This window comes from Equus przewalskii, chromosome 5 (assembly GCF_037783145.1).
Source record: "Equus przewalskii isolate Varuska chromosome 5, EquPr2, whole genome shotgun sequence".
Lineage (NCBI taxonomy): Eukaryota > Metazoa > Chordata > Mammalia > Perissodactyla > Equidae > Equus > Equus przewalskii.
Window position 1 is genome coordinate 23,768,932 of NC_091835.1, and position 12,107 is coordinate 23,781,038.

Here is a 12,107-nt window from a genome sequence, read left to right on the forward strand (position 1 = left end):
CTGTTCCCTCTGTTGCTTCGGTAGGAAGACAGTGAGCGCTACTCGCGTAGATCCAGAAGGAACACGTCGGTTAGTACTGTGTTCATTCATTACCAAGGCATTTTGATTGGAGTCTCATTTGTAGCTTTAGTGGCTGAAATACATAAATTATATCTATATCTGAATGACATCTATGTATATCTTGTTGTTTATGAAAGAAATTAACTAATACTGATATTATTAGCTAAACAAAGCCTGTGAACTCAGCTTTTAGCATTTTGACCTAACCTTGGTGAGGGGAGAGTGCTTGAGAAATTTCTAACTGTTAATATATTCATGACAGTTTGAGTGCTTTTTTGCTGTCGAATACCCACGAATAATTTACAGAGTAATATGCATTGAGACTAGGAATTTGTAGATTACCGGCCAAGTAGGTAGCACCACTTTAATGCAATTAATTTAAAGCCTTATTATTGAGAAACAGTCCTCTGTAAGCAGAGGTGCACAAACAAAGCCCATTTGGGGAAGACCTCGGCTCAGGTCCACTGAGACCCTCGGAGGTGCCTGATGCTCCCCACTACTGTGGTGTCGTATCAGCCACATCCCTCTGAGAGCTGGGCATTGGTTTCTTTATGTGTCTTATCACTTCATGGTTGTTTTCATCCTTTCTTTTACTAGGCTTCTGATGAAGATGAACGCATGTCAGTGGGTAGTCGTGGAAGCCTGAGGGTCAGTAACCAGAATGATTGAGTTTGCATGGTCCATTTTATTGTCGAAGTTCTTTGCTTTTTCATCCCTGCATTCAAATGTCTTGTTCATTATCTTTGTCATCTTATAGTCAATATCTAATTCACAAGATGCTTATTTAAAATCTAATCGGTCGTGGGATGTCTCTCTGTTGTTGTAGAGAGGTGATTAATGAGCACAGGCACTTTTGTTGTGTCTTTCTCCCAGGAGTGGAAGTCATACTTTTTGATCTCGTTGTTCACCTCACACAGCTGCCACAGCCTGATAAGTGGTCCCTGCAGTGGTAGTGTGATGCAGGCAGTGTGACGGCTCCTTCTGTCCTTAAGTCCTCACACCTATTTGCATACGTGCTGCCGGATCAGACTTCAATTTTGGTTAATTATTATTCAGTGATGTTTTTGCATAGGTCCTTGAAAGCTGCTGCAGATTGCCTGCTGGAAACTTGGAGCCGATTGACTCCATAAGACCCAGTCTCTCATCTTCAGGAGCCTTTCCTTTCGCCAACTGTAATGCCATCTCTTCATCACTGACAGCTTGATGCTTGATAAACACAAATACGTATTTTTCCCTAAACATTCCAAAACTCTTCGTAATTGTACTTGAAGAAATTGCATGCTGTGGGAAGTGAAGTAGAGAAACTGTGTTTTATACTATTGCTTAGTGCTTTAAGTCAGTAAATTAATCTGAGCCTGTCAGTTTAGTTTACCGCAAAGTTAAAATTACATCTCACTACTTGTAATAATGTCTCAAAGCAGCCACTCCATTTTACTGTATAGAGCAGAAGGCTTGTTTTTAATCAGCATGACAGTTAAATCATAATATCACGATAGACTTCTTATTTACACACTAAATGTGCATTTAATTTGGCTGTTTATACCAATAAACCATGAAGGTGATACATTGTTATTGTGCTATAAAGCAGTCATTGTCATTGTCCTTGCAGTGCCAAAAGCAGATCCACAGTGTTTTGCCAGAAAGTTATGTTTCAAATGTCAAGTCAGTTAGAGAGCTTCCTTGCGACTTGAAGCTTTCTCTTTAGCCATACTGTTGTAGCTTCCTCATAGACCCTCTGACATGATTCAGCTAGAGGAAGTAAGATTTATGTAACCAAAACATTAGAAATGCAAAACTCAGTGTGCAGGCTGCGTGAACAAGGCACAGAGGTGACAGCTGTTGAGCAGGCCCAAGGGAAGCTTGCGTCCGTGAAACCAAGTGAAGGCGATGCTGTCTCAGGGAGGAGGGGTGTGGTCACTGTGTGTAGGACTGAGGACTGACCATGGGCCTTAGCGTCGTGAAGGACATCGTGACCTTGACAAAGAAACTTTTGATGGAAATGGTGAGAGCAAACCTTGATTAATACGCGCTCAAGAGAGAATAGGAGAGAAACTGAAGACAGAATCCAAATCTATCAAAATATCACTTTCAGATCTATGATCCTCCTGAAAATGTATGCGGATTTTGTGTGTACTTGCCTTTTTTGGGGAAAAGAATTTGTCACTTCCTGAAGATGCTCAGAAGGTTTCTTGAACCCAAAGAGTTCAAAAGTATTGCAATATGAGCGAGGGTTAGGGTATTTATAGCATTCAGTTCATTTTCAATGATTTTAACCAGAAGTGAGTTAAACGTCCTTGCTGGACACCATTCTTTGCCAACATATCAAGCATATTTGTTTTAAGGCATAAAATTTGATGGAAGAAGTCTCCAATTAGGATGTTAGATAGGAGAGAGGGAGAAAGTGGAAAATCGACCATGCGTGGGATTGTCATTTTTAGCCACGTGGTTGGTGCTCTGTTCCATGACGTACTTGATCTAAAGAAATAACTCTCTCTAAAAACCACAGACCTTGAAACTTGGATCCTGGAGATAAGAGTCAAACCTCATAACTTTTATAGGCGCAGAACAAGTTCGGAGCAGTTAAGAGGGCTACTCGGGGCCACGTTCTTTGTAACAGCACCAGCCCGGGACCCCCAACCCTTGAGGACCTAGAAGCTCCTGCCTCTCCTGGTTGGGCCAGGCAGTGGAGCAGCATGGGGACCCTCTGCTCTGCTGAAAGGCTCTCATCTCACCCCTTCTCTATGATAGGGGATGGATTCGTGCCATTTTTATATATTTCAATATTCTGAAATCTTTAGTTTGCAAAGTCCTAATATAGGATCCTATCTTTTATTGCTTGACTTTTCCAAAACACAAGACCTTCATTCAACTGACAATGATGGTAAACCCTTTTGAAAGGGTGCAGTTTTACTTTTCCAGCGTTCATATGGATATTCTTTTCAGAAAATCTAGAGTTGGATATAAGCTTTTAATTTTCCTTGTCAAAACTGACAGTGATGTATCTGTTCACCTTTTGCCTAACGTAAATAGAATGGATTGTGTAGAGGAGGAAATAAGATTTCTCAGACTGCTTCGGAGTCCATGGGTCAGGGCAGCCTTTGCCATAGAGGTTTTATTTAATGTTATTGGGTTTTTCAGCGGCCAGCCCTCCCGTGGAATTCCTTTTGTAAGTACGCGAGATCCTAGGCATGAAAAAAATGCAATTCTGTGAAGATTTTCAAGATTGCCTGTTTTTTGTTTTACGTTTTGTCACGTTTTACTGAGCTCTTTGATTGATTTTTGGCAGTTCTCTTTTCTGATGTTTTCCTCTTCCATCCTGACTGACAGTCGCAGCCTGACTTGGAGTGTGGGGGTCCCTACGCCTGGGTGAGATGGTCGGACAGACTTTGCCGTGTGGTCCTAACAGTGTTGTGTGACAGATAATAACCTGTGGTGTTTCCACTAATCGTGGGTGTTTGTCCAAGTCCATTGTGGTCTGAGAAGACACATATACCATCATCAGTTTACCGGGGGGACAGGGGCACGTGCAGAGCCTCCTGGGGCAGCTCTGATCCTGGTGGTCGGGCTCTGGAACCCATGAGTTCCCTCGCTCACCAGGTGGTCTTGGAGCTCCAGCCATTTGCCACGCACTGTGCTAGCAGCTGCGGACACCAAGATGGAGAAAGATAATGTCTTGCTTTCAGGGAACTCAAATCAGATCCAGAATTCCCAATGCCTCTGCATTTTCTTTAAAAAATTAAATTTAAAGTCATTTTATCTAAAAATGAAAAATTCATAATTTTCCAGTATGTATCCATTCAAGCTAAATGTCCAATCTGTGCTCTTTGAGAAAGACCCCAGTTCTAGTAACAAAAACGAAGGCTTTAGGTTTGAATTTGGAATTTCCCTTCTTACATCCATCTAGGCTTTCTGAAACCCTGTAAGCGTAAACTACACTTCCAAGAAGAAAAATGTTGTCTCACCAGAAAGGACAGTCAGCATCAAAGTGATTCAGTGCTGACGTTCTTACAACATGTTCTACACTGCTTCACTTTTAGGACTTTCTCTGAAAGCATCTGGTGTTTCATTCATTCCATCGTGTTTCGAAATTATTTAGCAAATCCTGTTTCTATAATTTTTTTTTTTTTTTTGAGGAAGATTAGCCCTGAGCTAACTACTGCCAATCCTCCTCTTTTTACTGAGGAAGACTAGCCCTGAGCTAACATCCATGCCCATCTTCCTCTGCTTTATACATGGGACGCCTACCACAGCACGGCTTTTGCCAAGCAGTGCCATGTCCACACCCAGGATCTGAACCAGCGAACCCTGGGCCGCTGAGAAGCGGAACGTGCGAACTTAACCACTGAGCCACCGGGCGGGCCCCATCAAATCCTGTTTTCAAAATGTAGTTTTACCTTTAAGATGATAACAGTGCCATACAGCTGTGTAGCACACTTGACTCTGAGCCTCCTGGTGGGGCTGCCGTTCTGCACTTAACAGAGAGGATGGAGCAAAGGAGACGGCATTCCAGCCCAGTCTCAGGCTGAGCCACTGGCGAGAAGTAGACCTACTGTGGACAGTGGGGAGTACAAGGACATGTAATTAGATTCAGAAAGTGCTCCTCACAGGATCTCCTGGAGCACTTCCACACGGACACTGGTGGATGAGAGCATTTGTATGACTCTAATTCCAGCAGCTTTTCCATTCTTTAAGTAATTCCATGTATTGGCAGCATGCTTCTAGATTTTTAGCCTTTTTGTTTTAAACTCAAAGTAAATTATATCTCAGGGCCAGTCCCTAGTGGAATGAATGAATGTATGTGTTCACAATAGTCAGGAACATTTTCTGGATTTCGTTTTGATTTTCAGTTTTCATTCTGTTTTAAAACTAAATTGAGAGCATTAAGTATTGCACTTGAGAGTTACGATTTTGCCTCTTACTTGGTTTCCCCTCTCTAATGCCCTTGAAGGTGACCTGTCTTTTGACTCAGTAGAAAAATAATCTAACGTTATTAATAAAATGTTAACAATTGACTTTTGCCTGGTCACATGTGAAGTTCATTGCTGCTCTAACAGCCCTGCGTGGAAGTTGCTGGCATTCTGACTAATCGCAAGTTACCATTAGAGTAATTGGTTTTGATAGAGCGTTTATTCTTGTCTCTTATTTACCCTCTTTTAGGAGATGCGAGTTTGTGAATGTCTTCTTTATTTTGTTCTCTTTTAGCAGGTGCTTCTCAATGTTACTGTATGTAAGGTTCATCTGGAGAATTTATTAAAATGCATATTTCTTGGCCCCTAGGTATTCTGATTTCCTAGGTTGGGGCCCATGGTCACACCAGGTGACCATGATGTGGTGGTCTGCACAGTAAGGAGTACTGGAAAAAAATTCTGTACAGCAAAGCTAGTTGAACCTCAGAGACCTGAGTTAAGATGAAGATATTCTGTCTGTGGACTTTTTATTCTAATGTTGTTACAGTTAATTTTCAACTCTCCTTATCGCATTGTGCCACATAAGAACAGCTCCATCCATCCAAATCACCACCTAACCACCGCCCACGAGGAGGAAGTTGGGGGTGTTCTTTAGGAAGGCTAAAGTCCTGTCACTGTAGAGAGGTTATCAACAAGACCCTGTCGACTTGGGAGCATGTTTTAGGAATATATTCCTTACGACAGACTTGCATTACAACAGAAGAGGGTTGTTGTGGATGTTCCAGAGAGCCTTCGAAGGAAGAGTTTTTCCTGCGTTTTCATGGAAGGCCAGAAGAGCAACGATGATAAATGAGAGAGTGCATTCGCTCTCCCAACCCTCCCCCCCTTTATTATACATATTACATGTAATATGTATAATAAAGTAGATATTACTATGCACATATTCACAGCTGAGGAAGTGGAGGTTCCAGTGGATTAAACAACTTGCTGAAGGTGACATGACAGAGCTTCTATTTGGAATCTGGACTCTTGTCCACCATCTCCTGGCAGCTCTTTCCATTTTCACCCGCTGTATGGACTGCCCCTCCATTTTCTATCACAAGAGCTGGTTGTTTCTCCATTGCTTGACAGCTCTTATCTTGAATCAGCAGAAATCTCCTTACAGAGGAAAGAGAGCAGTTCTAGAAAGGCCGAGCTTTGGCTTAAGGAAGCTCGGGCTGGGAGTAGAGAAGAGAAGGGAGACACGCCGAACTCACTCATTCTGTTTTCTCTGGAGACAAATTATGAAATCATGTCCTCATATTTCATTTTGAAAAATAAAGTAGGAAGACTGGATGAATGAAAAACTAATATAGAGGATCTACCCCCATGATGAACGTTTTTTTCCGGGATGAACTTTTGCATTTAATTGTAGATTGCATAGAGGCTATTTCTGAATCTTCTGAATCCAGCTTCATAATGGGCCATAATTGTCAAGTACTCACCCTGGACCAAGAGCTGGAAACGAATTGACTCAGGCTGAGTCATTACCCGTTGCCTCGCATTCAGGCTTCAGGAAAGCTAGGATTTCCGCACAACTACCAAAAAACCGGAAGCGAGGAAGCTGCCAAGGGAACAACTGCTCCCAGGCCCACAGGCTTCGCTCCACGGGGACCTGGCATTGCCTTAAGTCCTAGAGTGCCGTGTAGTCATGAGTAACACTGGGAGGACTGATTTGAGTCACCTGCCTGTGCTGACTGCTCCTGAGATGTGGTGGAGCAGATCAGAAGCATCTGGGGGCATGCTGGGATTTGTGCTGTCCTGGGCTTATCGTTCACCTGCTCCACTAGGAAAGCTCGGTTTACACCCAGCCAATTCCTCCTTGGTGATCTGTACCTGTGTCTTCATTTGTACACTAATGTCAGTTTTTCTTCTTTTCTTCATTGACACAGACAAATGGTTATGATGGAGAATTATATGGATCACAGTCCCTGAATAGAAGATCTGGCAGGGTTAGTATAGAAAAAATTTGCACGGCGCAGAATTCAAACAGGTTGCTACAAAGCTTTTTTAAAAAATATTGCTAAATGTAGCTTCTTTACTGTTTGCTGCATTATAGTGGGTCTCTTTTTTTTTTTCTAGTGCATGGTAGAAGGAAAGCTAGTGTTTTCAACAAGTAAACATTCTTGGAGTGTTAGTCTCCCAACATTCTAAGTGTTAGTGTGCGAGATGGATATAAGAATCTCTGAGGTTAAAAGGATCGAGAATTAAAGATTAGCTCTTTCGTTATTGTACAGCCCTAGCTGTATGTGTACAACATGTATATTAAATATACTCAGCTTTTAAGTATGCTTAAATTCGACATTATCATGGTCTTCCACATCTCTCATTTGTCATTTTAAAGACACGTGTACTAGAGCCTGTGTTTTCCTGAATGTTGATGCTTGGAATGCTCCCAGTTCGGGGGTGGGGGGCAGACGAGGAGCAGAGTCATCTCCCTAGTGAGACGGGAGAGGAAAGGGACCCCCAGCAGGAGAGGCAGAGGTAGGAGAAGGCCATGGCTTTATCGAGGAGGTCTTTGGAGATCTCAGAGATTCAACCGGACACATTTTAATTAAATTTCATGACCTTCAGCAGATCTGTTACAAATTTCCCCAAAGCTTCCTGTTCTTACATTTGTTTCATTTTTTTCCCTGTAGTAATAAATTTTACTGGGTGTGTAAAATAGTATTTCTTTTAATTTATCTTAATTATATCGAGATACATCATATATACACTTAAATTATATTTTCAGGCTTCAAAGGGTACCCCATCCCCACCTGAGCTTTCTGAAACTGGCTGATCCGCTTTTTACCCTCTTGTCCCTATTAAGGATCGCATACACTTCTATTTTGTGTAAGCTTTTCTCATCTCGGACTAAAAACTCCTCCCACTTTAAAGGCTGTGCCTTCCTATTTATGTTGCTTTTCACATTCACATCCTTTGGACTGTCTCCAGTTCTGTTATGTTTTTCTTTAAGGTAATTCGGCGCTCCGGGGACAGAAGCAAGCAGCATGCCATTCTGTCCTCGTGGGATGCTGACACTTTTGCTTCCTGTGCTCAGCATTCCCGCAGACTATTTAGTGCTGGCACAATAGGGCAAAAGTGTCTGATGGCCCCAGACTGCTTGTCGGGGTTTGATTGACTAGTTTGCAGCTTTTTACCATAAATGTGTCGTTTCACCATAAGTGATCACAAAGAATCACAGTTTAAACTTGGAAGTTACTTCAGACGTTCTTTAGTCTCCCTTCTACCCAACATTGCATTCTTCTCTAGAATATCCCACACATGGAGTTTCCAACATGTTTGTGACAGTACATGGTGACATCAAGCTCTGTGTTATACATGTAGCCACATATTTTAATCTTAGATTTTTAGGTTAAAGCAGAAGTGTGCCTTACAATTTAGTTAAGATTTAAGTAGCTCCTCTAGAAATCAAATACGAAAGAACCTGCTGAGAAGACTGTTCCTCAGAGTGTGAAACTGGATATACAATTGATGTAATAAAGAATCAGGACACACAATGAGTGAAGAACCCAGTAACCTACATAACGCAGCATCTTGTATAGGAAGACCCCAGAGCTGAAAACTCCAGGGACAGTATGAGGGTGAGCTTGGAGAAAAGACTGGATGGGAAGGAATAAAATGACCAGGCTGATGATAAGGGTTTGGAACTGTTTCCTTTCTAAGGGGACAGAGAGTATTCAGAGGCGAGGATGGCTCGATCATTTTGATCACCATCTTATGTCTTCATGAGAAATGTTCACACACACTCCCTCCCCACCCAGATTCTCGGTTGGCTCTGATCTTTATAAAGTATATATTAGGACACCATAAAGACGGCTGCCGGACATTGCATTCTGTGGATAACGCTTCTTAGCTGGAATGGACGGCAGCTCTGTCAGGCTCCCCTCGCCTCCCTGGAGCTTCAGGGCTGAGCTGGAGCCCTCAGGTGTGCTGGCCTGACGACAGATTGAAAATTTTGCAATCAACAGAACTTCAGTTAGCTAAGAAGGTATTAATACTGAAAGTCCAGACTAGGAGGTTATAGAGGGTCCATCATGAGATGGAGTGAGTAGTTTCAAATAATTTTAGAGATGCGAAACTGAGAAACAGTAACAGTTAAACCACATGACATCACGCAGACAGAAACACTGAAATGTGAAACAGAGCTGAGAGCCTCTAGCTGTTAAGAATTGCTGCTACTGTAGCAGAGCGTCTCGATTCTTGAGCTCCATTGGCGTTCCTGAGTACTAATGTTGGTTTGGTTGTGAAATTTTATATCTGCCTTTTGACCGGGACAGGTGGTGCTTTGGGGATAGTAAAGAAGTGCACATCACTTACGGTGTCTTCTTTGGTGCTCAGAATTCCAGCTACAGCGGTGACGGCAGAATCTCCACTTTGTCATCATCCAGAGAGGAGAAGTTGGTTGGTTTCCATTTAAATCTTTCACACCCTGTCTTCAGAAACTGCAGGTTTTGTAGCATGCAATCTTGTTTGTGTGGATTCAGTTCTCTTTTCTCTTTTAATGTCTAGTTCACGAATTTTCATTTGGATAGATGTGAAAGTCCATTTTTCAGCAGTAATTAACATCATCTATTTAATTGACTTAACCCACAGTCTAGTATTTGAATTTATATTCAAATGTTTGAATATGAATTGTGGTATTCAGCTGGGTACAATGAAAGGGAGTATTTATATTGCTATTTTGTAGTTAGAATTGATCAAAAAGAAAAAAAAATAAGAAAGCCTTGAAATGCTTTCCTTGGGACTTCTGAAAGCAGAAGTCCTTTGTAGGGTAGATGCAAACTTTGTGGCAACTTCTCAGGGATGGACTAGACTGGGAATGAGTTCCTTCCCATCCTTTAAGAACATGCGTCAATTTTGATAGGCAGCTATTTCTAAGTGATTTAAGAGCCCTGATAGGTGAGGCTTGTTTGTCCTGGATAAGGTTCATATTCACTCAGCAAACATTAGGGAAGTCGTTTAGGTAGGAAGATCACAGAGATAAGCCGGTGAGATAGGCACTCTGGAAGTATTCACTTCTAGAACAGAAGACCCACCTACCAGATCCACTAGTGCACTGTAAATAGGACATTAGGGAGAAGCTAATCTTGCCAGGAAGTGTCATCACAAAAGATGTGCACTGAACCTTACAGAATAAATAGGAAAAAAAGAAAAAGGAGTAAATAGACACTAACCAGGTAGAGCCACAGCAGTCCAACTCCTGGTCCCTTCTTCTTCCTCACCTGCCGCGCCTCATCCCCCTCCCACTCTCCCATCCTGCCCCAGGAGGGCTCCACTGCCAGCAGCTCCATCACTGTCTCCAGCCCGGTAGCCCACTTTCCAAGTAATAAACACTCCATCCCAGCCCCCCAGTAGTAATAAACACTCCATCCTTTCCTGCCCCTAGCAGGTGAGTTTTGACTGAATATAAGATCGTCTGTAAGCACCAAAGTATTGGTGGGTTTTAACACCTTGAATTTTTGTGCATTGTGGGTGTTTTCTTAATTCAAGGGAAAATCTTGCTATTGCAAAAAGGTCTGTCATTCAGGGCACTTTACTTCCTCCCTACTTTATAAGCTGAGATACATGCTCTAAGGTAGAATATGGTGATCTTGATATCTAATACTACATGGATATGAATTATTCACCCAAGTTCAGCATATATTTGACTCAAATTCATTTAAGAGAAATAACCCACATGCAAAGTGTTAAACTCAAAATCAGAGCTGACCCATTCAAAACATAAAATATCAGATCTTCACTGAGGCCATGTGTCCCCACCGTTGGGCTGCCTGACACCCACCCTCAGAATCTCCCTGGTAATGATTGTGCTCTGTAGGTGTCATGTCTGTTGCTGTGCAACACATCAACTTTTTAAATTTCATTTACATCTAATAATGGAAAGGTCTCAAGGTAGTAGGTAGTATTGAAGACTCTTCTAAATAACTTCCCCAGTCTCTAGGTTTGTCACAAGCAAACCCTGGCCTTGGTGGCACAGGGTCCACAGTGGCTGTGGGAGTTTTCTCTCACATGGCTCCCTTTGTGCTTTCTGTGTCCCAGACAGGGTTGATAAAGTGGCTTCTACACAGGGTGCTCTCTCAACCCCTGGAACAAGTTTCAATATTTGTGTTAAAGATTAGAAAGTTTCTCCCCGTCCACCCCAGAACTCCACTTGCCTGCCCCTCGGGTCATTTGGGGGTAGCTTGTTCACGGCATAGGAATGATCGGCACAGGTTATGGGACCTTGAGGGAAAGGCGGACCATCTTAAGGTGCCATCAAGTTGCTTGAATGGAACTCCTTCATCTCTAAGGACTGTCCTGTTCTTGTGTGATGGGTAGGACCCTGTAATCTTTGTAAAACATTTTACTGGGGAAACTATTAATTTATACAGTAGCATTCCCCAGAAATGTTGTATAGACCTTTGGTCTCAGAATTATACCACTGAGTTTATTGTGTCTGCTATGAAATGAATCCTGAATGCATATGCATCATGTAAATACGTCGCTGACCAAGGAGGCCAAGTCAGAGACCACCTCCACTGAAACATTTTATTACATGAAACAGAGGTTGATATCTCTGCAAATTCTTGGTTTTGAGTTTTTCCCACCAGACTTTCAAAACTAGAACTCGAATTGGCAAAGACCTTCAAATCACACCTATGGGCTTCCTGTCGATTAAAATTAAGGAGATCTATTTTTGCCCGTGTGTAGACTCAAAAGTCCTGATTTGGTTCCCTGCCATAATTTTGTCAATTAATTGGACTGTCTTTCTTCCGTTCCGATCATTCTCCATTCTCCCTCCCCCGCAAGTGCACGCCCTTAACCAGTTCTGCTGTAAAAGGTAGTTTTGTGTGAATTTCGGGCCCGCTGTGCTTCTGGGACGGAATGAAGCTGTGAGTCTCCACCCCCTCTGCTCATTCTCTCTGATTACAGAGACTCTCCTGCTCCAGCCTCGGGCTTCCGAGTGGTGGCCTTGCTCCCAAACCCTTGTCTGCCCAGAATGGAAACCGGGTCTGTCCTCTTCACATCTCTTTTCCCTCCTTCTCTTCCCTTCTGTTTATCACCTTAATCACTGATTACACGTATGTGGATATTTCAACCTCTCCTATATGAAAT

At 42.5% G+C, this 12,107-nt stretch overlaps 1 protein-coding gene across 50 annotated transcripts in view; it reads left to right on the forward strand.

Moving 5' to 3' along the window:
• The window catches only part of LRRFIP1 (LRR binding FLII interacting protein 1), a 138,299-nt gene that overhangs the window by 85,566 nt on the left and 40,626 nt on the right, over positions 1–12,107 (forward strand). For 13 of the 50 annotated variants that reach the window (XM_070618739.1, XM_070618748.1, XM_070618756.1 and 10 more), the window contains 6 exons: positions 25–69; positions 658–708; positions 3,388–3,426; positions 6,899–6,958; positions 9,351–9,413; positions 11,925–12,002. The exons of 11 other annotated variants lie outside the window; for them this stretch is intronic. In XM_070618739.1, the coding sequence (XP_070474840.1) occupies positions 25–69; positions 658–708; positions 3,388–3,426; positions 6,899–6,958; positions 9,351–9,413; positions 11,925–12,002 (336 nt within the window). The remainder of the gene's footprint in view (positions 1–24; positions 70–657; positions 709–3,387; positions 3,427–6,898; positions 6,959–9,350; positions 9,414–11,924; positions 12,003–12,107) is intronic. 26 more of the 50 variants (XM_070618741.1, XM_070618751.1, XM_070618762.1 and 23 more) reach the window with 4 other exon arrangements.